Source organism: Piliocolobus tephrosceles, chromosome 8, assembly GCF_002776525.5.
Source record: "Piliocolobus tephrosceles isolate RC106 chromosome 8, ASM277652v3, whole genome shotgun sequence".
Lineage (NCBI taxonomy): Eukaryota > Metazoa > Chordata > Mammalia > Primates > Cercopithecidae > Piliocolobus > Piliocolobus tephrosceles.
In genome coordinates this window covers 25,674,404-25,701,720 of record NC_045441.1, presented here as the reverse complement: position 1 = coordinate 25,701,720, position 27,317 = coordinate 25,674,404, and the positions used below count along the sequence as shown (strand labels likewise).

At 41.6% G+C, this 27,317-nt stretch overlaps 1 protein-coding gene across 4 annotated transcripts in view; it reads left to right on the top strand.

Moving 5' to 3' along the window:
- The window catches only part of ELMO1 (engulfment and cell motility 1), a 590,246-nt gene that overhangs the window by 427,465 nt on the left and 135,464 nt on the right, over positions 1-27,317 (top strand). For all 4 annotated transcript variants that reach the window (XM_023183031.1, XM_023183034.1, XM_023183032.1 and 1 more), the window contains one exon: positions 910-1,046. In XM_023183031.1, coding sequence (XP_023038799.1) covers positions 910-1,046 — 137 coding nt within the window. The remainder of the gene's footprint in view (positions 1-909; positions 1,047-27,317) is intronic.

Below are 27,317 nucleotides of genomic sequence, written 5' to 3'. Positions count from 1 at the left end.
CTAATTCCATGGGCTCCACAATATCCTCATCCATAAGACATGAGTGGTAAGAGGAACTGTAAAGATCAAATGAGGTGTAATGTACAGAAAGGCTATAAAAATGTAAGCTTGACTGATGGGATGATGGGAGGGGCTGGGGCGCTGGTCTGAGCAGGAGGAGGAGGAGGAGGAGGAGGAGAGTAGGGACCAGACCTAAAGTTCAGTGTTCAGAGCACTAGATCTGACCCAAGGAAGCTCTCCAGTGGGGGCTTGAAGGCAATTTTGGCTGACTTTCCGGTTTTGCCCAGGACTGGACCAGTTGCCACCTTCAAAGCCATTCAGGTTGCTTTGACCTCCAGCCATCTGTGCCTGGAAATGTAAAACAAATGGTTAATGGCATCAGATGGTTAATGATCTCAAATGTCCCCTGCTTACTGCCATAAGAGAGAAAAGAGCCCCCTGGAGAAATAAGCTTGGATGCTATTTTCAAAGTTGGAATTAATCGTGTATTCAGGAAAACCCATCTTCTGCCAGTTATTCTGATAAGAAAGAGGAAATTGAGGGTGATGGAGGAGCTGTGCCTGAGAGGGCAGTTTGAATAATCTGTATAAGGTCAAGAAGGCAGATATAGGGCTCATAATCAACACAGCAGTTTTGGAGCAAAGCCAAGGGGGTCATGTCCTGGCATGGGTTAGGGACCGACTGTTGTCAGTCAAAATATGTGCCTAAGGCTAGGTCTGGCTATCTGACCTTAAGCTTCCAAGTTGTATGGGAACCATCCTTTGGATGCTTTTTCAGAAATGCTTTTTCACCATTATTGCCTGAACCAAAGATACCTCCGCTTGTCTCCCTTTGGGGCACCTACCTGTGGTTATGTCCTCGCATTTCACTGTTTTATAACTTCTTCCCTATTTTCCATGTTTCCTCCAGCTAGTGAGACCTGCAACGACTTCCACCCGATGTTCTTCACCCACGACAGATCCTTTGAGGAGTTTTTCTGCATCTGTATCCAGCTCCTGAACAAGACATGGAAGGAAATGAGGGCAACTTCTGAAGACTTCAACAAGGTAATGTGGATCTCGGGTAGAGGCAGGGGATTCCCGTGACGCCAAAGGGACGTGCTGCATGGTCCCTTGTCTGTGTGCAGAAGGCATTTGGCAAGGTGGGGAAATGAGGAAGATTGCAATGACAGTTGCTTCAAGAGTGGAGAAAGACAAACATCCCTGTGTAGACATGAATCTGTGTGCTGGGGATGACCTCATCCCTCTGGGGGTAAGCTTGGAGCAGCTTTGTTCCTTTTGTCTAAGCCGGAGTCACCAGCAGAGAGTTGTTTTTGAGATACATTATCAAGGTGAACGTTTCCTTTCGGAGCATTAGTTTGGGATGCCTTGTCAATATTGCAAGATCTGCCGGGGAAGGGGCCTTCCCTCTACCTGTCCAGGAGACTGGTACACAGCAAATGAGATCAGGAAGACTGCTGCACCTAGTCCAGTGATTTCTTTGTGGATTATGGATGTGTTGTGATCATCTGCCCCGTGCTGTATCAAAAGAATTTTTATTAAAATGAAAGATCTCTTTCAAAGAACTGAGTCATTAAGGTTATATGCAACATTTCTTGGTTTACAGTAAGCATTTGATCCTTTGAACTGAGATGTCCCTTGGTTTTCTATATCATAATGTCTCACTAGAGTGTGACTTTCACATTTCCATTTGTGTGTGAATAACGAGCAGAGGGAAGGGCATTGGCCAACTTAAAGAGAGCAGAAGCACTATCCATGCTTTCATATAGAAGCAAAATCTTTGTCCTTAGATAAAGGCCTGAGTAGCAATAATAACTAATGGCATGTTGCAGCCTTTAGTACTTTCAATTTGCTGCTATAGATGACTCTGAATGTGGTCGGGTTCGTCACCCATGCCCACTCACCCAGCACTAAGGGCTGTGACTAAGAGTCGAAGGGTCTAGGCCTCAGTCATACTGTGGGGCTTTCATGGGCATGTGCTTGTTGCATAATGTAATATCCGAATTTCACCTGCAGTTAATATACTTGTTAGTTATTGCCTCCCTGTCACCTCCTCCCTGGATATACATCTCATCCTTGTTTCCCACTATATTTCTGGTTTGTGGCATCTTGAACCAACACCAATTGAAAAGAAAGAAAATCAGGAAAAGGACCCCAAGCTTCAGTCAGGTCCTAATCTGACTTTCTTCCTCAGCACAGTGTTCTCACTTGCCATATCATCTCTGTCATCCCAACGATCTGTCCTTTGCATCTTGGTCATCCATTGAATTCATTGAAATAGACCCCAGTAATGCCCTTCTGTGGAGAGCATTGGTCTAGAAGCTGCAATCCAGAGCCGTTGTGTGTCTGAGCAGCTATGCCGGAGGACAGGCACGTTTCAAGAAGGAAAGTGGAGAAAAGAAGCCCATTAATTTCCTTATGATTGTAACTGCGGCCTCCTAAATGTACTTCACTTGATTATGAGAGACTTTGCAATTCAGGTGCAAATCATCCCTGGGAAAGAGGGAAGGAGGAGCAGGGAGGCCTTTGTTCAATCAAACCAAAAAAAGAGAGTTAAATCAGTAGTCTTTGAAATTGGCTAAGGGACTAAGGCCACTCTGCCCTGGATCATTTCAGCTCTTTCATGTGCTGCTGTGTGAAAGCCATCCAGTCTTCAGCTTTGCGAGCTGGGGACACCTGTTCCTCCAGGAGAAGGAGACCTCACCAGCTGTTACAGATTTGGGCATCAGATGTCTGCTTTCTGAGAGATCTCATTTATCCTGCTTTTCCTGAATTATAAATTCTGCATTTTTGCAGAATAATATCTGCAAATAATAATGTTTCAGATATTATTCTTGTTGATCTAGGCACAGATAAGCTGTGTAGAAAATATGAAAGTTCTGCAGAGGACTGACTGGGGATGAGCATTCAGACACTTAAATCCTATAGAAGTTACGGTTTATAACATGAAGCACCAAGAGTTCCTTGTTAGCAAAGGAAGCCAGAGGCCCCAGGCTGGAGGAGGTGGGCACAGCTGGTAGAGGGAGGTGACCATAGCTGTAGGGTCCCTGTGGCTTATGGCCATGTGGTCAGATTGGTGGCAGACATCTTGCCTGTTCAGGGCCCTGGCAGGAGACAGCAAACCCCCCAGAGTGTCACTCTGAAACTTTTATCATAATTAGCCTATATAGCTGTGAAATCTCTTCAGTAAGACCTAAGAGCCAGGTTTTGGGTGCAGTTTCTTACTGTAGCTCTAATGCCATCTTTTTGTGTTGTTTACAGATCATAGATTAATGTTGGGGGTCACACCTCTACTGCCAAGTAGGGATGACAGTTTATGGCTGAAGACAAACAGCTCCAGGCCCGAGAGCCAGAGGGTCCTGCCTCACATCCAGATAGCCATCAGGCAAGAGCAGATATCAGAGGAAAATCAGGGATGGGAAGGACAAGGAATTTTAATTTGCTACATTAAATACTTTTGTTGCGTTTGCTTTTTTTTTTTTTTTTTTTTTCCTTTTTCTCAGTACTATGCATGCCTTACTTATGTTACCAGAAAAATGTATCAGGTATTTACATTTCTATCATGTGTATATCACTTTTCTGTTGCTGATATAGCAAATTACCACAAATTTAGTAGCTTAGACAATGCAAATTTATCTTACAGTTCATAGTTCAGAAGTCAACAATGGATTTCACTGGGCTAAAATCAAGGCAGCAGCAGAGCTGTTTCTTTCCAGAGGCTCTAGGAGAAAATTTGTTTCCTTGCTTTTTTCACTTTCTGGTGGTCACCTGCATTCCTTGGCTTATGTCCTTGTTGTCCATCTTCAAAGCCAGCAAGGACAGCTTGAGTCCTTCTCACATGCCATCCCATCACCCTGATCCCTCTTCTGCCTTGGTCTTCCAAACCTTTAAGGATCTTGTGATTACATTGGGGGACCTGGATAATCCAGCATCATCTTCACATCTTAAAGTTGACTGATAGTAACCTTAATTCTATCTGCAACCCCAATCCCCTGTGCTGCAGAAGGTAACGTATTTGCAGGTTCTGAGGATCGGAACACAGGCACCAATGGGAAGCTGTTATTCTGCCTACTCCAGTGTGTATTTGATTTGCAGCTATATTAGATTTTTAGATGTGTAGATCAGTTTAAATTAATGAAACACGGACAGACGAGCCTTTCGTTTGTTTTTCTTTTTGCTGGTAGACATAATACCTGTCACAGAGTTCTGCTAGTGGCAACTCAGATACAGATATAATTATGTCCCTTTTCTTTTATGTCCCTGTTCTGCCTCCACTAGCCTTTTTAAAAAGGAAGCCCCTGTGTGACAGCCTCTAGTTCATTTTGAAGACTGCCTTTCTGATTTTTTCCTGCTGCCCATCTGTCAGCCACTGTTCTGCTTTACCTGATAATAAATTGGAGAAGAGAGAAGAGCTGAAAGTTAAATCAGTTCACTTTTCTTCTTGTTATTAACTTGGTAGCACAGGAGATTGAATTTAGGAACAAATGTGGGTTGTGAATTACTGGTAGATTTAATGTTTTTTTTCTTATTCCCTGACTGTCCACATTCAAATTCAGAAATATCTTTAAGAAGCCCAACATGAAACATAATTTCTTTTCAACTTTCTTGGACACCATCTCAGGCTCTTACCACTGTAAACAGAGCGTGGAAGGTGGATTTATTTGTCAACCCTGAGACCCAGGGCTCTGTGAGCAGGGCTTTGCTATCTGCCTTCTTTAGCTCCTCACTGGAGAAGCAGTGCCCCTCAATTTAAAATTTTGATTTGCTCAACAAACTACGCTGGATTCTATCAGAGGCAGGAATAGCTTCTGCAGCCCGCCTTGCTTGGGACACCAGTTTATAGATATCTAGTGCTTGGTAGTTAATGCCACTGCTGGAAGAGGGTGTTTGGAAAAGCAGCTGTCGTCTGCTCTTCCGGGCTTGGGAAGCAGCAGATGGAATGTTTTTTATTTATATAAGAGAAGTAGAATTGGAGAGTGATTAAAATATTTATGCTTTGAAAAGTACTTTCTTTCAGTTTCTCAATATAGCACTCTGCAGAATAATCCATTGATTCAGGCCATTGAGTTTGTGTTCTATGTTTTTGTCTTTTATTACCAATATTTTAGAGCATGCATTATTCATTTTTATGGGCATTAGAGAAGAGCTAAACTGCAGCTGGATACCTCAGCACACAAGTAGCCCCATAATCATTTCATTGAAATCCTCATTTTTGAGCGGGGTTAAGAAAGGGGACACAAGTAACTTGGATATTTTAGGTATAGGAATCTCATTTAAAGCATGTGTGGCTAACTACTCCACTGTAAAAAAAAAAAATCTAATGAGAGTATACACTTTAAAATATATGTCTTTGTGTAGCACTGTTTCTCACCTTTAACTGTACGTTGGAATCACCTGTGGGCTTTTGAAAACCCTGTTATCCCACTGGCCAACCGCACCACAGATTAATTAAATCATGGGAGGGGGAAAGCTATGAATGAGTATTTTCATTAAGGTACATTTGACCATTAAAGGTGATTTATGTTAATAGACCCCACATCATTGACATATGTGACACTTATCACAAGCTACTATAAATTTCGTGCATTGATGGAGTAGGATGCTTGTTGACCTGTGTGACCCAGGTTTTCATCCTGAGTCTGCTATTCCAGAGCTCTGTCTGAGAATCTAAAAATTATAATAGTTTTTAAAAGGATCTATCACCCTCTCTTTTGGTGGGGTGCTAATAAATTGAAGTAATTAGTGTAAAAATGCTTTGAGGTTGCAGTGAGCCAAGATCACGCCACTGCACTCCAGCCTGGGTGACAGAGAGAGACTCTGTCTCAAAAAAAAAAAAAAGGGCTTCGAGGAAGTAAAAATGGCATATATAGTTGTGGAGTGTACTGAAAAAGGTAAAACCTTTCTATGAAAAAAGGAGTAAATTGCCCTTTTCACAAACAGACATTTTTTGGCTATGTTAAAAAAAAAAAGTAAGCTATGAATTTCACACTAAATTCTGAACTGAATTAATAACCCATGTAACTGACAAAAATAGGCTTTAAGCTGAAATTTTCATGGATTTTGGAAGTGTCTTCCTCCAAACAACTTTATTAGGTACCTTAGTTTCCTTGTGAAACACACGGTAGCAGTCTAAAAATCAGCAGGTCCCATGATTTTCACATATTTAATGGCTGATGAGAATTAAGTCCTCCCCAACAATTACTAGTTGCCCAGATCTCTTCACTGATGATTGAGCCCTTTTAGAAACCATCAAAATATTTGTTCCTAGCATTGGTGTTGCTTTAGACGCTATCAAAATCGACATTATAAGCCAAGATCAGATGATTGTGCCACACTTTCAGATTACCAAAGTGGAAGAAACTAATTTGAAAAATGAAATCATTCTAGAGTAAAAGCGCTATTTTGAAACTTTATCCAGCAGCATAATAAACTAAGCGCACACAATAGAGCTTAGAATCTCAGGCTTGCAGATGAAAAACCACCCCTTAAAATAGCCGAGACTGTGCATAGGGAGAACCCAGGCCCATTAAACAAAGCTGCAGCTGCCCTTGGCCAGGCTGTGAGCTTCATCTGAGTCAATGGGAGAAAATCTCAATTAGGAAGAGTGGCAGGACAGAAGGAAACATCCTGAGAAATCCCCTATGAAGATTATTCATAGGAAATAACCACCAGCTAGTCACATCTAGTGGATTATAGTGTGGGATAGAAAAGGGATTGTGTTTAAAACCTTAAAGGCAGCTAACACATGAATAAAAAAGGGAAATGTGTTTGCTTCTCAAACTGTTTGCAGCTTACTGACTTTCTGTGCATGCTTTTCAGGGGACAATTATATATTCAGGAGTCCCCTTATTAGGACAGTTCAACTTCATAGTGGTGCAGACGGCGCTCTGTTGGTTAGCTGAGCTGGCCTAGGGAATGAAAGGTGGTCTGTAACTCTCATCATGAATAAACATGAGTCTCCTCATTTGCATGAGGCAGGTGACTGTAAAATATCTTGGAGCAAGCTGTGAAAGGAAGCTTTGTGCATCCATGCCCAGGGGAAGCCGGGAGGACTCAGCGTTGTTTATCTTCATTAGAATTCCCTCTAGTGCTGCTGTTATTGATCTGAACTGGGCCTGATGTGGCTAATAAAGTAGGTGTATGTTTTAATTGAAACATGAATATTTGAGTAGAGGAGAAGTCTTAAAGAGCCCTAATGTCGTACAATGAGGTTTTCCATTTTTCAACTGTCTAGGCCATTAACAAGCTTTTTTTTTTTCAAAAGGCTTCTGATGTTTCACAAAGGTCTTAGGCTTGCCACACAGGCAGTGGAACCTCCTCTAGAAGCAAATGCATTATATGAATAGATTTAATTATTATTTCTTTGGCATTCCCTGTTGAATAGGTAGCAAAGAGTTTCATATGTGTGTCTGCTTTTAAGCTATTCGCGTAGGATAGTGTTACCTATTTCCATGGAGTTTGCCACTTTCTGTTGGACAGCAATCAAGATGTGTCCTCTCCAGGCCTCATCACGGTCAGTTATACTATCCAGAGATAGCAGAAAGACTGGGAAAGTGACTTTGGTAACTTATGATTTTCAATAAGTGTATGATCAAATATACCCCATTGTCATACATAAACAGATACGTATTAATGACAGGTAACATGACTCTGGCCAAGTCAGGGAAGCACTATGGTATACAGCAATATTTCTCATTCTCTTTTGCATTATCACCCCGCTAGAGAGTTTTTATAGGTATTTTTCCCCAATCACCCTCCCCCGAAATTGTAATTACAGATATATTGTATATCTCTTTGTGTATGTACGTATAACTGTGCCTTCTATGTAAAAAGAGTAAGATTTACTCCTCCAGGAACCATTTTTGTGCCCTCCCTAAGGATGATGTCCCCACACCCTCATCAAGAATGCATGGTGCAAAGGCAAGAACCAAGGCTGAATTAGCAGGAGGATCTGGTGGCAGTCCCAGTTGGCCCCTCACCAGCAGTCTGACCTTGATCTTGTCCTTTAACCACCAAATCCCTTCTCACCTGTAAACTGGTAGTGGCAGTAGTAATAAATAATACTTCCCAGAGTCACTGGGGATTAAGCTGTCATTGGGTTTGCTTTGCAAATTGCCCTATACAAATAGGAGGTGCTAATCTCAACAGGCAAAACCTAAAGTGGCAGTAATTTGCACTTGGTCGTGCAGTGTAATTGAGCTGCCTTGATTTCCCCAGATAGTTTGTTCAAATATCCATAAATACAGATTGTTTTATACCTCTGTATGGGAGTGCATTGAACTTTAGTTTGGCCATAGAGGGGATTTTGACCACTGTGGTCACTCCTCCCCAGCCCACCCACAAACAAATATACTGCAGGTGAGGCAGGGGACTGGGGACAGTACATAAAAATGCCAAGGGCCCCCCTTCCAGCTGGGTAACCTTGTGCAAGGGACTCGGTTCTGTCGGCTTCAGATTCCTCAGTGTGACATAGGAATAGGAAATTACCCACAGCTAGGATGGCTGTGCACCCTGATGGCATCAGGCAGATAAACTGGCAGGCTCAGCACTGGCCTGGAGCCAACACCAGTCCACAGTAATGGAGAGCTGGGAGAAGACCGGGTGACACGGGATTCCAAATGCGTCTGAAAAGGAAAAGGATGCTCATGGCAACACTGACAGCAAACATCTTCAGGAAAGGTGGACAAGCTGCTCCCTCAAGTTTAGTGATTAACTTAGTAGTGACTCTTTTTTTTGTTTTTGTTTTTTTTTTTGGAGACAGAGTCTTGCTCTTTTCACCCAGGCTGGAGTGCCATGGCACAATCTCAGCTCACTGCATCCTCTGCATCCCGAATTCAAGTGATTCTCCTGCCTCAGCCTCCCGAGTAACTGAGATTACAGGCTCCTGCCATGAGACCTGGTTAATTTTTGCAATTTTATTACAGATGGGGTTTCACCATGTTGGCCAGGCTGGTCTTGAACTCCTGACCTCAGGTGATTCACCTACCTTGGCCTCCTGAAGTGCCGGGATTACAGGCGTGAGCCGCCGTGCCCAGCCAGTAGTGACTTAACTTCCAAGTGTGCTGCCGTGGTGGTCTCAGCTGCATGGGGTCCATGGCAGCTTTTATGAAGAACATAGAGAAGACCTCAGAGGGTGACCCATTTTCAGGGACTGTCCTGGGGTTGTGCACTGTACCCCGCATCTCCCAACCCTCTACCCCCTGAATTTACAGCCCTGGCAGCATCTCTTTATAAGGAAGGGGAGAATGCAAGGAATCTTGAGTCATCCAGGAAGAGTTGGATGTTGTTGACCCTGTTCATGTAATTTTCTTTCTTGCTTGCTTGTCTTTCTTTTTCTTCCTTCCTTTCTTTCTTTCTTTCTTTCTTTCTTTCTTTCTTTCTTTCTTTCTTTCTTTCTTTCTTTCTTTCTTTCTTTCTTTCTTTCTTTTTCTTTTTCTTTCTTTCTCTTTTCTTTCTTTTCTTTCTTTCTCTTTTTTTTTGAGACAGAGCCTTCCTCTGTCGCCAGGCTGGAGTGCAGTGACGCAGTCTCGGCTCACCACAAGCTCCAACTCCCTGGTTCAAGCGATTCTTCTGCCTCAGCCTCCCGAGTAGCTGGGATTACAGGCACGCACCACCACGCCCAGCTAATTTTTATATTTTTAGTAGAGACAGGGTTTCACCTTGTTGGCCAGAATGGTCTCGGTATCCTGATCTCATGATCCGCCTGCCTCAGCCTCCCAAGGTGCTGGGATTACAAGCATGAGCCACTGCTCCCAGCCCATGTAATTTTCATAAAAATGGTTAAACAAACTATTTAAAACCTGCTTAAATAAAGGTTGACTGCTGTCTTTAGCTGAAGACATTTTTAATATGTTTTGCTTTCTGGACATTTTCTATAACAGGAGCATTTATAAAAATGGTTTTGACCAAGAGTAAATCTCACAGTTTTGAATAAGCCTGACAGTAGTAAATATACTTCGTGGGTGTTCCTTTGTGTTCAAGATTTTGCATAAAGTGCTTTTCATTTCTGAAGTCTTACTAGAGCCAGTGTATCTTTCTTTGTATGTGCTAACTTGAGATTTGCCAAATAGGAGGAGAAGATAATTGATTGGTTCTTCTGCTGGACAGTAGTGAGATATATCAGTTTCTTGGTTCAATTTCTGACCATCCCTGAGCATGAGAATAATGATGACTTGAAGTTAACTGCTTTCCATAACTCTGTTCAGTGACTTCTGAAACTTCTTTCCTTTTTATTAATATACATTGGGGCTGTGTAGGAGTTGTTAACTGGTTTCCATGACCTGAATTCCAGATTCCATTATGGCTTATATGAAAGGTTTGATAATGGCACAGAAACCATTTTATTAGTATATGTCCAATTAAAAGGAAATTACCTACCTTTTAAGTAAGGCATGATGAGATTTAGGCATTTTAAATTAAAGGGCAAATAGGAAGCAGAGTTGAATAGCTAAGAAGGGTACCATTAGATGGAAATCTCTCATGAAATACAGGTCCTTACTGATTTAAAAGAAAATATTTATCTCATAATTGCAATGTAAGTGATGTTACATGGGAGGTTGAGAGCACATTTCTAAAAAGAGATGAGTCTCCTAAGGCAGAACAGAAGAGCACATAGGTGCTGTCATATAGGTGCCCCCCTGTTGCCAACTGAGGGTACCAGATGTTGTGATTAATGGAGGATTGAGGGCAACAAGGGGTCCTAGACAAGATAAACCAAGCAGTCAGAATGAGAGAGTGGGACTGGAAGCTATTTGCAAAGACTCCAAAACAAGAGCTTGAAGAAGTTAGGAGATCCTAAGTGAGATTTCCAGATGTTTTCTGCAGAATACCAGATCTAGGTGCTTGGTAGTTAAAATATATATTTAATGACTAAATCATTAAACATGCATATTCAACTTCATATGCATATTCAACCTCTAATTTACATTGCTTATATGTCTGTGCAAATTTTTCAGAATTGTGCTCTTTTATCTAAGCAACAGTGACTTATGGGTCAAGATTATCTGCCTTCATTTTCAAAGTAGGAGCTAAACACTGATCCGCCTTGTTCAACTCACACACTGACCCTCCTGCTCTGTCACCAGTCATAGAGCCAAGTCATTGAGTCAAACAAGGCCGAAGCAAGGACAGAGGTTGAGAGGCCAGAAGAGGGTATCAAAGTAAGTCTACATTTGGCAGTGGTTCCCTCCCCTCCCCTTCCTTCCCTATTCTTCCTTACCCTTCCCTTCCCTTCCTTCTTTTCTTTCTTGTTTTTGAGACGTTGTCTCATTATGTTGCCCATGCTCATCTCAAACTCCTCACCTCACACAATCCTCCAACCCCAGCCTCCCGAGTACCTGGGATTAAAGGTGTGAGCTACCACTCCCAGCATTCCAGCGCCTTTTTGGCAGTTATCACAGGGAGAAAAATTTACATTAAAACTTGAATTTGAGAGATGATAATTCCAAACCGAATTTCTTCTTCTCCCTGCCTCCTTCTTCCCTTTATTTTCTGATTTCTATGTGTTTTCTTCCTATTCTGGTAAAGTTAAAAATAATGGATGCTCAGGCCAACTGTGTAGGAGGAAGTCATTTAGGCAGGTAATCAGCTCAGATATCAATCAGACCACTGTCTTCCTTAGGAAAGTGCTCAAGCCTGCAGCTATCACTTTTGGCAACAACTCACTCATATGCCCCTGAGATATCCCTCTTGTTGTGTCCCTAGGAATACCCATACCCTAGAACTCATCTCAGTGAACTGCAGTTGTCTAACTGTCAGGCTTCCTAAGAGCAGTGTCTTGCTCTTTCTCTATTCTGAGTATCTAGCACCATGCCTAGGATCTAGAAGGTACTGAAAGTTGCTGTCTCACCACCATCATACATACAGCACAGCCACATCAGCATTCCACATCTTGGTTAATGGGGTCACTATTCAACTTACTCTTCAAACGCTATTCATTCTTTCAATAGATATTTATTTGTGTCTACAACACAGTGTTTGTGGTAGACACTGGGAATACAGATGTGAGCAAGACAGGATGGTTCCTGCTGTCGTAGAGCTGGCAGTCTAGTAAGTTTCTACTTAGAAATTTATGGGCTAGTCCCTCTTTGTGAAACTGATTAGTGGCCAAAGTCAGTACAATCACCACATGGTCCTTTACGTTTTCGTCATTGCCTCAGTTTCTGTCTTCCTCTTCTCTCACCCCAATGTGATAGATTGAATGGCTGGTCACAGTTCTTCACTGCTTCATGATAGTAGCATAATTCCACATCCTTGCCATGACCTCCTGATGGGTGAAGCATATTTCCTCCACCCTTTGACTTTTGTCTTGGCCAAGTGAACTTGCTTGGGCCAGTGGGATGTGCATGGATGTGAAACGAGCAGGAGCTTGACTGTTGCTCAAGTGATTGAGCTAGGCTTTTGCACCTCTGCCATCATCATGAGAACTACATACCCCTGGTAGCTACTGCTCCTTCATTGTAGGTCCCAGAATGAGATATATGGAGCACAGGTTTTCCAGTCAGCCCACAGAATTAGAGCTTGAAACAGCCACCTCAGCTGACCTGTAGATCTGTGAATGTGAGAATAACTTCTTACCTGTTGGGGTTGTTTGTTACACAGCATTAATGTGACAATAGCTGACTAAGACAGTGACTGTTACACCAACTTATCTCCCAGCTTGGAAACCTTTCCATCTTCCAAATCTCCTCCAACACAGATCTGACCATCCCATTCTTGCTTTTAAAACTTCAATGGCTGTTCATTGCCTGACTCATTAAATTTTATGGCCTTAGCAAGATGTTCAGATTTATCTTTAATTCATCTAAAATACTTTTTCTGCTTTATCTCCATATCTTCCCCTGCACCCACCCTAGGCTCTACCTGAACTGCCCACCATTTCTTGTATGTGCAATTACATTTTCATATCTCATTCCCTCTACCAGAAACATCTTCCCCCATCTGCCTGTTGAAATTTTACTTATCCTTTAGGATTTTGCGCAAGTGCCACCTTAGCGAGATAGTTACCATCTCCCTTTTATTCAGAATGAATTTTTTTTACATCTGCTCCCACAGCATGGAGTTCAATTTTTTTTGGAAAATGTCTTCTAGCTCTGTAGTAGTTGTTTATTTTTAAATCTGTCTTCCCAAATAAAGTCAATATATCATTGGAAGCAAGAGCTAGATTTTATGTCTTAATATCCTCCAGGTACTTTTAAGTAGTATCTGCTCAAATACTTGGTGTTCAGTGTTGAATTAATTAATGGCCAAAATGTTTAATTCAATGATCATTAAAAATGGTCCACCTGACCAATAAGCTAAATTCATATACACTGTCTTAATATGGGGTGGCCACTGTTGTTCAACTCCTGAAGGCCATGGGTATTTTGGAATTCCACACAATAAAGAATTTTCTTGCCCCAAATGCCAACAGGCTTTATTGAGAAACACTTCTACACCCCTCCATCAGAATCTCTTCGGATGCTAATACTCTGAGGAAGTTATGAAATGATTTTGCCATCTGTTTCTTAATAAAAATGGCAGTTGTCATTTTTCTACATGTGTAGCTTTATATAAGGTGAATAGAAAGTTTCAAAGATATTGAACTTTTGCAAAAGAAACTGAATTATTGTTTTTCCAAGAAGATTGGTTGGAACTCCTTGTTAAAAAACGTGTGTGTGTGTGTGTGTGTGTATACATATACATATATACACACACACACACACATATATATATCTCCCTCTGTTTCATTTTCACCTTCACTCATTTATTATATTGCTTTTAGACCTGCTTAACCCATGTACTCTGGCCGTTCCAGGAGCACTGTTTTTCCCACTGGAAAAATAGCATCAGTAATGGCACTTATTCTTTCCCAGAATGGCTGCCAAGAGATCTTCCATTGCAAAGGACAAATGTGACTGTTAACCTTCCATCCCATGTAGGATACGGGGGCTTACCCAAGCATGCCCAGGAAATGTGTGCTTGTGCAACAGGAATGTTGAATCACATGTGTGAACACATCATGTCATTCACAAAAATTATCTTTTGTATTTTACCTTTACCTCCTAAAGTTCTCTTAAATAAGGGGGGAAAAAATGCATCCCCCTTACAATGTCATAAGAGTGGGAAGACCCAGTTCTTGCCACAGTGTGTGTTTTAAGTGCTGGAGGCAATCAACTTCCCAGAACTCTTCTGGTCCTGTTCTCCTTATTTCTCTTTCACATATTTGTTTGCGTGGCTTGGCTGGATCCGAGGTGTATGGCATATGGCTTTTTGCCGCTTGAGCTGCCACAGAAGTAAATGTCATTGGCATATAATGCCAGATTTCCATTTTGTGAGTCACAGAGCACGGGATTCTGTCCGAAAGCTCCCTGGCCACTATGTGTTCTTAAAGCAGAAGTAGAAAAGGGTAAGACCCACACGTCACACAGAGATGCTTTTCCTATTAAAATGCATTTATTGCCACAAAAAGTGTATATAAAATGGACGTATTTTTGCCACAACATGTGTTTGAAAAAGGTTCTTGGCTTACTTTATTGTGGTTTTGGCACTGGGCAAGCCTGGACATTTGCTTCCAATCCTCCACTGAGCAGATGCTGGTTGGTCAGGGATTCAGATGGATAAAAATTTGCTTGTGCGTGTACCAGGAAAAAGAGGCTGTGAGTAAAAGATATCAATGGTTGTTGGATGCAGTTTACCAGAATTTTTTATTCGTTAAATTTTCAAGTTATAAAAGCTTTTAGGCTGATAATGGAGACCTGAAGCTGCCACAGATGCAGCCTCAGCCTTTGCTCCCCTGCATGACTGAGGAATCGAGAGAGGGATTTGCAGATTGACACACAAACACACAAAGGTGACATGGAGCCATATGCAACTGCCGGTATTGGACTGTTTTTGTACGACAAATACAGCAATTTCAAACGGCTCAACCAAAAATTGTTGTATTTTACATGGAATCAGTGGTATTTACCCTTAAGTATTTACTGTTGATTCCTGACACAGTCTTCTTCTGTGTTATTCACAGTACCTATTTCTCTTTCATGTTCTCTTATTCTGTGATCATTTAACTCACCACAATAAGTTGTAGTAAAGTCTAACAGTCAGGAGCATTGGCCCTGGACCCAAAGAGTGGGGTTCACACCCTAGCTCCTTTGTTTCCTTGCTGGGTGAGCTTGAGCAGGTTAATTGCCCTGCCCTGTATCCCAGGCTCTCTGTCTAGAGACTGATCGTCATAGAGTCGTTCTGAGAGTTAAATGAACCAAGATTAGGTGGAACCTCATGAAATGGCCAATATTGGACCATTTCTGAATTACAAAATGTGTAGTTCTGTTCCACTCTTCTTAATAAATGAAAAGCATTTGGGGCCATTCCCGTGAGGGAAATGACACGAAGATCACACAGCACACACAGCACTCCAGGTGAGGCATTGGAGAGGCATGGATTCTAGTCCAGCTCTGCCTGTGACCTCCTGTGTGACCCGAGGCTCTTCTCCTATCCTGCACTCACCACCCTCCCTTCTAGACAAGGCTGTGGCCCCGCGGATGGCCTCCTTCTGTGCTTTGAATTCCATCCCCTCTCACCACCTCTGGGGCTCTGTCCGTTATCACTTCTAATCTTTGCATCATTAGTCTCTTCCTCTCACATGCAGTCTTCTCAACAGAATATAAATAAACACAAATCTCCCACATTTTTAATAATAAATAAATGATTTTCTCAACTCCCTATTCACCTGTGCCCCTCTAGCTTGGTTTCTGAAGTCGTTGCCTCAGTTTCCCAGCTCGCTTTTTCATGTATAATCCACTGTAGCCTGCCTTCTGCCCGCACCAAGAATATAACTGAGCAAAAGAAGAGAAATAGGACTCTAAAAAGCACTAAAATATAGTATCAGTCCTTGAAAACCTCTTTAACCACAGAAGTCACTGATTTTGATAAAGAATGACCTCTGATGGACAGTTTTAAATCTCAATCTTGTTTGCCACCTTTGCAGCCCTTGACCCTGTGGGCCACTCTCTCCTTAAAAAAATTTTTTTCCTGTGACTTTGGAAATGAACATACATGCAAGATAGATATAGATATACAGAGACAGATACAGATACAGACATATATATATATGTATATGCATACAATGCACCTAAGATATATATACAAATGGCACATTGAATATATATAGAAGAAATAAAATAACAATTGTTGTTCCAGTTACTAGCAGTATTTTTAGAAAAAAAATTAAAGGGTAACTAAAAATATAACTGAGCTCAAGAAAAGAAATATGACTCCAAAGTGCATTAATATATATTTTGAATACTTGAAAACCTCTGTAGCCACGAAATACATGATTTCAAAGAGGCAAGTGGGAATTGAGAGGAGTCATTGAGTTTGTTCTAAATTTAAGACTGGAAAGAAGTCACATTGTTATGAATCCCCACTCTGATGAAGAAGATAGACATCAAAAAATTTATAAAAATACATCTTTTATCCCTTACACCTTCATGCTATTCGTATCCTCCCCCACCCCCATCTCTTCTCTTCAACCTAAAAATATACCCAAATCATTCCTGTCCTTAAACAATATTTTCCAACCCTGTTCCTCTTTCAAGTTCTTACCCAATCTCTGTCCGTCTGTGCACTGCCAAATTTTCCAGGAGAGAATGGCATCTCCACTTTCCCACCTCCTCTCCTCGAGGTGGTCTGATGATCACCCACCCCCACCTGCTGCAATTGCTTCATTTAGCTCAAGGACACCTTCTGATTGTTCTTGTTCATCCTCATCCCTGACTCTGAGGCACTGACTTGTGTTTCCTCCTGTGCTTCCTGGGATCCTCTCCGTTCTTCATTCCCATGGCACTGACCCCTTTAGCACAGGCATTTCCCGAGACCCTCCTCTTTTCCTCTCCTACTACCGCCTCCTCCCCAGCTTCAACCAGCATCTGAGGCAGACAGAATTCCACCTTTACCATCTTCTGAGCTCCACCCCTGTGGATGATCTGCAGACTCCTCAAACTCGGGATGTCCAAAACTAAACTCTCCATTCTCATGGCTTCCTTCCTGCTGCTGCTTCTGTGGGCTCTAACTCCAGGAGTGACATCACAGTCCACCCCATATCTTGGACTTGAAATCCAGGAGCCATCTCTGGCTTCCCTATGTTTTCTCCCTAATAGGTCCCCAAGTCCTACTGATCCGCCACCGTATGAGAAGGGCCACCTGCCTTTTAATGCTGTAACTCTGCTTTCCTGCACCATTATCTCAGCCCTGGTGTCTGTGCAGGAACACATGCCAGCATGAAAAATCAATCGGCTTTTGTCAGGCCGTAAATACCACCAAAAGAAAATCTAAAGGTGTTGTTAAGAGAGAAAAAAACAAAATCATTTTCCTTCTCTCCTGGAAATAGCTTAATTTTTTTTTTTTCTGATCTTAAAAGAAATCTTACTGCTCTCAAGAATCACTTTCTCCTGTCATAGCTTAGCCACCCTGTGCCTTTCACTTATGGACTCAATTTGTTCTGTATCCTGCCTTCCTGCCACCATCATCTCTTGTGTAGATGATGTGTTTGTTTTTTAATTGGTCTTCCTAAATCTGGACTTGACCCAAGCCTAAGTTCTCTTTCCCATAGCTGCCAGAAACACCTTTCTAGGACACAGCTCTTCTCATAAGACATCTGTCTTCAAAAACCTTTGGCTCTCTCTTCTTCCAGCAGGATAGCAAAACTCCACATTCTGTCCTAAACCATTCTTCCAAACAACATGCCTATTATGTCTAGCAGCACACCTCCTACTAACCCATCATTACTCATGCTGAGTGCCCAGCATGCCTTGCACTTCCCAGTATCTGTCCCTGACTGTTTTCCCTTAGCAAGGAGGAACATTCACTCTTTCTGGTGAAAATCTGTCTGTCCTTCAAGGTCCAACTCATGGGCCCTGCCGAGCCCCTCCGTGGGGACAGGAGTAATTTTCCCCCTTAGGTTCACTTTTCTTCCCTTCTCTTGTAGCACTTAACTTACTCAGCCATACACTAAGTTTGGAAACTTACTTTAGCCAATTATCTTTGATTTAACTGGGTTCCCATTCATTCTCTGTCCCACCTCATGGTTACCTTGAGGCAATGCTGCAGAATTCCAAAGGCTTGAAAATCATGATCTTAGATTATGGGTATTATCTACTCTCTCTCCTTCTTGTCTCTACCCCCAAGAACCAGGACTGATTCTTACTCACCTTTCTAGCCCAGAGTGCCTACGAAGAAGAAAGAAAGAAATATATATGGGCTTAACAAATGTTACTTAAATTGAAGTTTTATCCTATTGTTGACAAAAAAAAAAAAAAAGCTAATAATGTCTATTTTTAAATCAGCTGATAAGGTCTTAAAAGGAAAAAGCACACCCTAGAACAAACTTTGCAACCTACAGAACAAACTGAGTCTTAGGGACTCATTTTGGCATTGAGGGGCATTGTGTGGCTATGTCAGGAAAAAGAGTGATTCTTCGAGTGGCGATTTCTTTTAAGACCAAGACGAAAAAAATTAAGCTATTTCCAAAAGAGAAGGAAAAGGAATACTTTTTTCTGTCTTAAAAACATCTTTGGATTTTCTTTTGGTGATATTTATTGTGTGACAAAAGCCAATTGATTTTTCATGCTGGCGTGTGCTCCCGCACAGAGACAGGGCTGAGATGATGGCAAAAACTTCCCTTCCCAGACCACGCTGGGTTGAGGCTGGAGTCCTGGCTTCCAGCTGTTTGTGAGGTCAGTTACACCCCTCTGCATGGGGAGAAGACCTGCACTTCCTTCTGCAAAACAGAAAGGAGGAATTGGCATTCATGACCACGTGAAAGGATGCCCTGCTACCACTTTGCTGGCAGAAACCTTGACATTTCCGTAGAATTTTAAGAAACTGGTTGAGACAGGGTTCCTTTGGCTCATGATCCTTTGACTCAATGTTGGTTCACCAACATTGATTATCTCATTTGTAGAGCCATCCTGTATAGTACCGCTATTTAGAATTATAGTCATTCAAGGGGTGAAAAGCAAAGATGCGCATATAGATGTTCATTTCATTGTTACTTATGAGTGAGAAATTGAAAATAGCCCAACTATTCAACAGTGGGGATATGATAAATTAATTTATGGATACATTTATTTCTCTGTTAGAATTTTTTTACTCATTCAGAATGATATTCATGAATAGTATCTAAATATCAGAAATATGTTTTGTTTTATATTAAATATGAGTAGAGCAGCATACAAAATTATATCTCAACTAATAAAACTACAAACTAAAAAGGGTTGAATGATTTGTTTTTTTGTTTGCTTGTTCGTTTGGTTTTTTTTTTTTTTTTTTTGGTTGTTGTTGTTTTTTTGAGACGGAGTCTCGCTCTCTCACCCAGGCTGGAGTGCAGTGGCGCGATCTCGGCTTACTGCAACCTCCGCCTCCTGGGTTCAAGCGCTCCTCCTGCCTCAGCCTCCTGAGTAGCTGGGACTACAGGTGCATGCCACCATGCCCAGCTAATTTTTGTACTTTTAGTAGAGACGGGGTTTCACAATGTTGGCCAGGATGGTCTTGATCTCTTGACCTCATGATCTGCCCACTTCGGTCTCCCAAAGTGCTGGGATTGCATGCGTGAGCCATGGCACCCAGCCGGGTTGAATGATTTTAATGATGGCTTCTATGATGTTGGGTTATGGGTTTGAAAGAAAAATGGTTTCTTTTGCATAGTGTGATTAATTATATTTTTCTTTTACTATGTTTTTAATGTTCCCCGTCTTCGCTACCTATCATGTATTATCTTACGATCTTTTTTTTTAAAGAAACACTTTAAATTATGTGGGTGTAGAACTGGTACCAAGCTTCAGGTGTGGTCTGATCAGTGGTGTCAGTCTAGGGGGAATTTCTTTATCTTGACATTCCGTGTTATAAATTCAGACTAACTTTGTTTATTCTTCCTTGAAACAGAGCATGGGTTTGGGCCAGCTTTGCCAGCCCAGCTAGTGCCCAGCATCTTAGCCTGAAGTTGATTGGTACTGAGATCAAAGGCCCTCTCAGGTTTGATTCAAGAAAGATTCATTAACTGGAGGGAAGTTCTAAGCAGATGTGACACCCTTGAAAAAGAAAGCCACATTGCAGACAGAGCTGTACCCAGTATCTGGATTGCTTGTAAAATGAATTTCTGAAAGGGGTAGTGTTGAACAGTGCTTCTCAGAGCACCCTAGTCCCTCTCAGACTGGGATTGCAGGAGTGGGAGGAGGAAGGAATGGGAGACAACAGGGGATGAGTCATTTTGATGTTTTCAGATATCCTCATCCCATGACTATACCTACAATGGTGGGTAGAATGACAGAAGTACTCAGAAGAAGGCTTGTATAACCTGTCTACATGTAAGGTTTGCAGTAGGATTTTGTCTTCTTGGCTAAGTTATCAGATATATCTAGAGATGGTATTCCTGGTGTTGTATTAGTAAATCCAGCCTTAAAGGTTCCCAGTACTGGGGAGAGCTGTGAAAAGAGATTACTGTGCAGTAGCCATAGCACATATATTGTATGGAAAGAATGCAAAGGAAAAATTACATAGAGGAAGAACTTTATTTAAGAGAGCATCATAAGAATAGAAGCTCTCCAGGTGAGCAGAATAGAGTCTGCTTGCAAAAGATATTAAATATAATGAAATTCATGAACAGAAAATGTAATAAATGGAACTTTATTATTTTCAAGATATTAAGGCTATATTCTTGGGTTCCCAAGACTTGAAGGAAACACAAGGCAACATGTTGAAGTGCATTATCTCAGGCACTTCCTAAATATTACTTGAATAAATGCACGGACTGTTCACTTCCCAACTGGGATTTTTTTGTGTGTGAAATATGTTTTCTTAATGTGTGTTCAAACAGCTGAGAGGTCCAACACAATAGACTCTCACAAAACATAAACAAGAGCACTTATTCAAGGTTCAATGTATGTGATTATTTGAAAGATTTGCTTCGTCGTTCTCATGCTTTTCATTGTGTGGAGAGAATTGTAGGTAATGCATTTTGGAAACCATGTTCTATATTTAGCTCGAGATGACTTGGTGGGGGCAGGGATACATTTTTGCATTGTATATACATGGATTGGTTATTGCACTTCAGGGCCAATTTTTATTTATATTATCAAATTAATTCCTTTCAGCAATTAGTAGCTAAAAGTTGCAGGCAAGTACTGGACAATAAAATAGAATTGTATTTTTTTTCTAAATTTATTTTCTCCACAAATTAGGTTATAGAGCTTATTCTTGGTGAAAATGGAGAATAATCTGTCAAATATCATTTGCTTAGGGGTCATGGTTCACATTTCAAATCTTCCTTTGATTGGAAGTATTCATAGAAAGAGAACAGTTTGAAGCGATCTGGCTCATACATGCTGTTGCTATCGAAAGATGGGTTTAAGAACAGCAATCCTGTTTTTGTGATGGCAGTGCTGGTTCGCTAAGACCGTTGGTTTGTTTAGAGAGGTTATGGGTTGTTGCTGATATTCATTGTGTGACTGACTTCTGATAAAACCAACTTACTACCAAGAACCAAAGTTAAAACAACTGGGTTTAAACAGGACTCACCCTAGAATTTCATATGGTAACTTATTGGGCCTATGGGTACCCTCCCCTTGTGGTTCCATATCTGGCCCTGTACAGACCTCTTGGGTCCCCCTTTAAGCCTCTCTGCTTTGTCCACCCCCTTCAGAACATGAGCTCCCTGGAACTGACTGCCTTTATCCCTAGTTTCATCTCCAATTTCTGCTGCTGCTTCCTTGCTTGCCTGGGTAAGCTGAGTTTGCTTGTGTTCTTGACCTTGTGGGTGTCTGTCTTGCTCATCAGACCTTATATTCTTCCCTGCATCCCTGGTGCACCCTTTTCTGTTGTGGTATAATCCCTGTTGTCACAGGAGACCAGAATGCATAGGTTATCTGTGAGCCTTTTCATTTGATAAAATACGTATGCATCTCTGAGAAGAAAGAGCAGAAAAAGTAAGGACATCAAATGTTTAACCATTTGAGAAAACATGGTGAGCCATGGGTTTAATCTCTACACACTGCAATGAAATTAGTCCTCTAATGAGAATATCAGAAACTAGTTTTTTTCTTGAAAGGTAGAATTATTTGCATGTGAAATGGGTGTGTTTTGGAATTAGAAGAGGTTTACTTATTCATTAGATCTGAAAACCAAGGAGGATGTGATGAAGCTTTCCTTTTCCTATGGCAAAGAAGCTGTTTCTCATTTTGCACCATCTAAAGGATATCCTACCATTGGCCCAGTCGCTTTTTGTCACCATATTGCCAGTGGATGTGCTTGGCAAGACTGAGCTGACAATTTTGGCATTTTCATTTTTCCTTCTGGCTTGATTTTTCACCAGCCTGCAATTCTGGAATTCATTTCCATGGTATATTTGGAAAATTCAAATCGGCAAGTGATAAACTCAGAATTTCACCAACTATCCCTTTGAAGGCTTTCAGAATGATCAGAGATGCATCATTTTGGCCCTTGTTCTTCATGCCCATGTTCTTCTGGGTCAGCCCATTCACTTATTAGGTCTGTGATGCCCCAGGAACTTCCAGACCTTGACTCTCCAATCCTGTGAATCCAAATCATGGTCACCTCTCTGAGCCTGGTGCTCTGGAAGAGGCAGGAAGAAATGCATGGGTTGGGGATCTGTTTATAGATGGGTATGCATTTTGTGGATCCTGGTGTTATTTCTTACTGTTTGTAGGTACCACTTACATGTTAGGCATTTTGTGGGTAATAAAAAGTAGCAAAGCCCAGGGAAATAAAATTCATATTAATGACTCATATTTTATAACTCAGCCTTAGGATGCTTGGGAACAATCCCACCTGCTCCAGCTGCTTGCCTGGGGAGCTGTGAGGCCACAATGGGGTGTGCTCCTCAAGGTGCTCCACAGATAGACACTCGAGTTTGAATCCTGAGTGCCCCACTTACTAGATGGCAACTGGAGACGTGTTATCTGAATGTCTTGGGCCTTCGTTTCTCCATTTGTAAATGGGGCCTTTTATAGCAGAGGCCCATGGTAAGCACTGCATCTGCATTTTATGTTACTCTCCTAAGCTTCCACAGATGTCCAGGCTTATCACAGAGAGCTCAGCATCCTGGGACCAAAAGATAAAGTGACAGTGTGGCAGGGTGTGCACATTCTGCTCAGGATCACCTCTCCATGAAAGTGAGGAAAAGAGATGCAAGTGCCTATGTATGGGAATGTTTCTATGGAATATTATTGATATCTCCCTTTGAGGATAAAAAGAGTTGTAAAAGGTCTCCTATGTTCAGTTCCAGTTTTGCATATGTTTTGGTTTTAAAAATGCACCATGTAAAATGATCAGAGATAACTATACTGGTCAGCCCAAAATCTAGAGAAATATCTCTCCAAAGTCTCTTGAATGAAATAAAGGTGTCTCACTGAGCCAGTAGTGGCTGCACCTCTGACCCATTGAGGAAGAGTCCCCACTTCTTACCTCACACCCTTGGGAGATATGGTCTGATTCAGTCTGCACTGGTCCTGTTACTGTTATGGAAGCGATGTCAGTGTGTTTGTGTGGGCTCATGCATGTGCATGTGTGTGTATAAGGGCGTTCCATAAGAGGGCTGAGATATAGGTGGAGAAGCACCTGTTGCATATACACCCTACCTGTTTGGAATTTTCACGAGGCTGTGTTTGACCCTGATGACCTCCCTCATAAGAATGAATTAATCAAACAAAAATGGGTTGCAGCATAGCCATGTCATAAACTGTAGAGACCATTACCATGATCTTCATTGCCAGCAAGGAACATGCATCCTGATGAAATGGATACTCAGTGGAAGCATCCAGTTTGGGAACAGGAGTTGGAATATGAAAGGAATGGCTATCAGTGCCACCTCTCATAGGGCCCAGTAAATGGAATCCCTTCATCTGCCTTTTAAAGGCTCAATATAAAAGGTGCTCATTTCAGTTAGGACCTATAGGTGAACTAAGGAGAATTTGGACAGCCAGTTTAGAAATTATAACAGTCACTATATTTTTTTATTCAAAAATACAAGCATACCACCTAACATTCTTTTTTGATTTGTGGATTTATTTAAAAACTATTACAAATGTATAAGAATTACATCAGATTTAGTAATAATACATTCAATAAATCATGTTTATGGAAAGGAATAAAATTTCATGAGGTTGAATCTGCCCCAAGACAATATGGGATAAATGGTACTGACAGTGCCTGCTCCAAGCAGAATAAAGGGTACAGGTTGTAATGTGTAAGCAAAATAAAAAGGGATTTCTTCTGACTTTTATTCAGATGCCCAGGGGTGATTCCCACCCCACCCCCTGAATTTTCTAAGTATCTGATACTGTGATTCCCTTCTCCTTTCTGTGGATAGCACATAGTCAATCTGAATGTGTTCAGAAGCTGGATGATAGGCTACCTGTCATCCATGTGGAGCCCTTGGAGTACAAGTCCATTAGGTGTATGCAGAATAGCTTCATGCCAGTTCTTGGGAGCTTGACAAGCAGTCATCCAAATATCATGCTAACAAAATCTGGGTTTCCCTCTTTTTGAGGCTCACCAGCAGCTCTGTAAGCTTGTATATACTCTTTTCATCACAATCTAGAGTGGGAAAAAATCACCAGAAAGACCAGGTTAACTAAATAGAGCACCCAGTCTGTGATCTCCTTAACAAAACCACTGGACAAGATCCCATGGAAAAATTCTTTGGAAGTTTCCTCAAAGATGCTATAGCTATTTTTTTGTGAAGCAGCCCCTCTAAAAATATTGATGAAGCTGCTTATTTTCTAGAACTAAAACCATGACTAGCTAGGTGAATGAAAGAGCTTTTACTTGCTAACTTTCGAATAGATGAGGGGGAGAAGGATTGAAGGCTAAAATCAAATTATCTGCTTATCTTGCAATTTTGTATTAAAAATGAGTTTTTCAGGATAAAAATTACCTTAAAAAACTTTATGACATTTCATGTAGTGTCAATAATAATAATACATAGTCTTTCTACCTTATTGCTGACGGATCTAATAGCATCTGTATTACCTCATGAATGTGGTCTTTGCAAACTTGCATGCTCTCTCTTCATAAACCCCCTTACTAGGATAACTACCAAGCACGAGACTGTGCTGTCTACCCACCCTCCACTTTAACTTTGGATTATATGATACAACCAGAATTTGCAGTCATTCAAAAGAAGGATGATCTTACTCTCATGTAGATGGTCTTTTGTAATGGTTTGAAATAGTGAGACCCTCTGTCCCATTTTCCAAAAAAATGCCTTTTTCTATTTTGTATGTGGAAGATTACTTTTGGGGTAGTCTTCTCCTCCTTTACGAAAACATCTCTTAGCAGTGATTCCTAAACTGTGGTGTGCGTAAGAAGTCCTGAAGTGCTTGGGAAAATGTTCGTGACTCTACCCCCTGAAACTCTGGTTGGGGAGAGATGCACTTGGACCCCAGGAATCTGCATGTAATGAGAATTTCTAATGTAGGTGATCCTTGTGGATCACACTTAAAGAATCCAGAGCTCAAATCCCTTGATTCAAATCCTGGCTCTGCTACTTTTTTTGTTGTTGTCATTTCAGTCGAGTTGCTTAACCTCCTTATGCCTCAATTTCCTCATTTGTATAAATAGTTGAATAACATCTCACAGGTCTTTTGGGGGGATTAAATTGGTTAATCTAGATAAAGTGCTTAGAATGCATTGGATTATTAACTGCTAGGTTAAATCCTGGATTATTAATTGCTGAATTATTAATTGCTGGATTAATTCCTGGATTATTAATTGCTCAGTAAATGTTAGCTAGATCAACCCAACAAATCAGGGATGTCTTGAAATAGATTGTTTCAATCAGGTTGGTATTCTGTTAATCTGTCATTCAGCTCAACTGAGGAATATCTTGGGTTATGTTGGTGTGTTAGGAGGGGCTAGGAGTCATTTAACGGAGTGCTGCAATGGGTTGTCATTGCTTGTAGAACAAGAGCCAGACTCCTTAACTTGGTCTCTAAGCAGCTGCTGGTCTGATCTTACACCGTCCTCCCGGTCATTCTCACTGTGATCCATTCACATTTGGCTTATTTCAGGTTTCCAAAGATACCATGTTGCCTCCTAGCTCACATGTGTTATTCCTTCTGTTTGGGTCACTCTTCCCTCGCTCTCAATTTATTAACTTTTACTCTTCCTTTAGATTGTGGCTTGATGTCACTTTCTCTGAAATGCTTTTCCTGATCTCACTAAGTGATTATTTGTGCTAAGAGAACACAGAGTTAGTAGCTCTGTTTTTATACCCCGTATCACAGTTATGCTTAATATTTTTGCCTCCTCTACTAGAGTCTGCAGGTTGTAAGGTAGAAACCTTGTCAGTTTGTTGTATCACTAGCACAAGTGCCTGGCATGTAGATACTTGCTAAATATTTGTTGAGAAGATAATTAAATTTTGATTGAGGAAGACTTGGATGGAATGATGGTTTTGGCATAAACAGTGAGGATTTGGACACCCTTCAAGAGGATGGGATGGCAAAGGCTGGGTGTCCCCATGGCAGAGGAGACTAGGCAGGATGGGTTAGAGGAGATGTTCCAGAAAGCTGGTAGAGAAAACCTTGAGCCATCCACCACCCTGAGGGTGAAAGTTGTCTGGGCAGAGCCGAGAAAGATTGACAGTGTTGGCATTGGGTGCTGCACCTAGGTGAGACTTTCTTCCTACACTTAGTGGCATACATAGACAAAATGGAAAACCAGCATTCAGATTCTTGAAGGCGCAAATCCAACATCAAGACCAATGGGCGGCTGGGCATCGTGGCTCTTGCCTGTAATCCCAGCACTTTGGGAGGCCAAGGTCAGGAGTTTGAGACCAGCCTGGCCAACATGGTGAAACCCCATCTCTACTGAAAATACAAAAATTAGCCAGGCATGATGGCACATGCCTGTAATCCCAGCTACTCAGGAGATTGAGGTAGGAGATTGCTTGAACCCGGGAGGAAGAGGTTGCAGTGAGCCGAGATCGCACCATTGCACTCCAGCAAGACTGTCAAACAACAACAACAACACCAGTGGGGTATAGCTGAGCATTTGGAGTTGGATCGATATGGGGTTTATAGTGAGCTTCATTTAGGAAGAAAGGAGGCCGAGGGCTACTGTTGCTGTTTGGATGGTGGATGTGTGGTAGATGGACAGTTCATCTTGGCTTCAAGAATCAGAAGCACACGAAGAGCAGGTCCCAGCCTCCTCGGAAGCCTCATCTGGGTCATTATGGGCTGAGGGTCCCAGGCTTGCAGAGACTTTTAAGGAAGAGAAGGTTCTCCTTGAGGTTGTTATGATGCCAAGGCAGATGACGATAGGGCA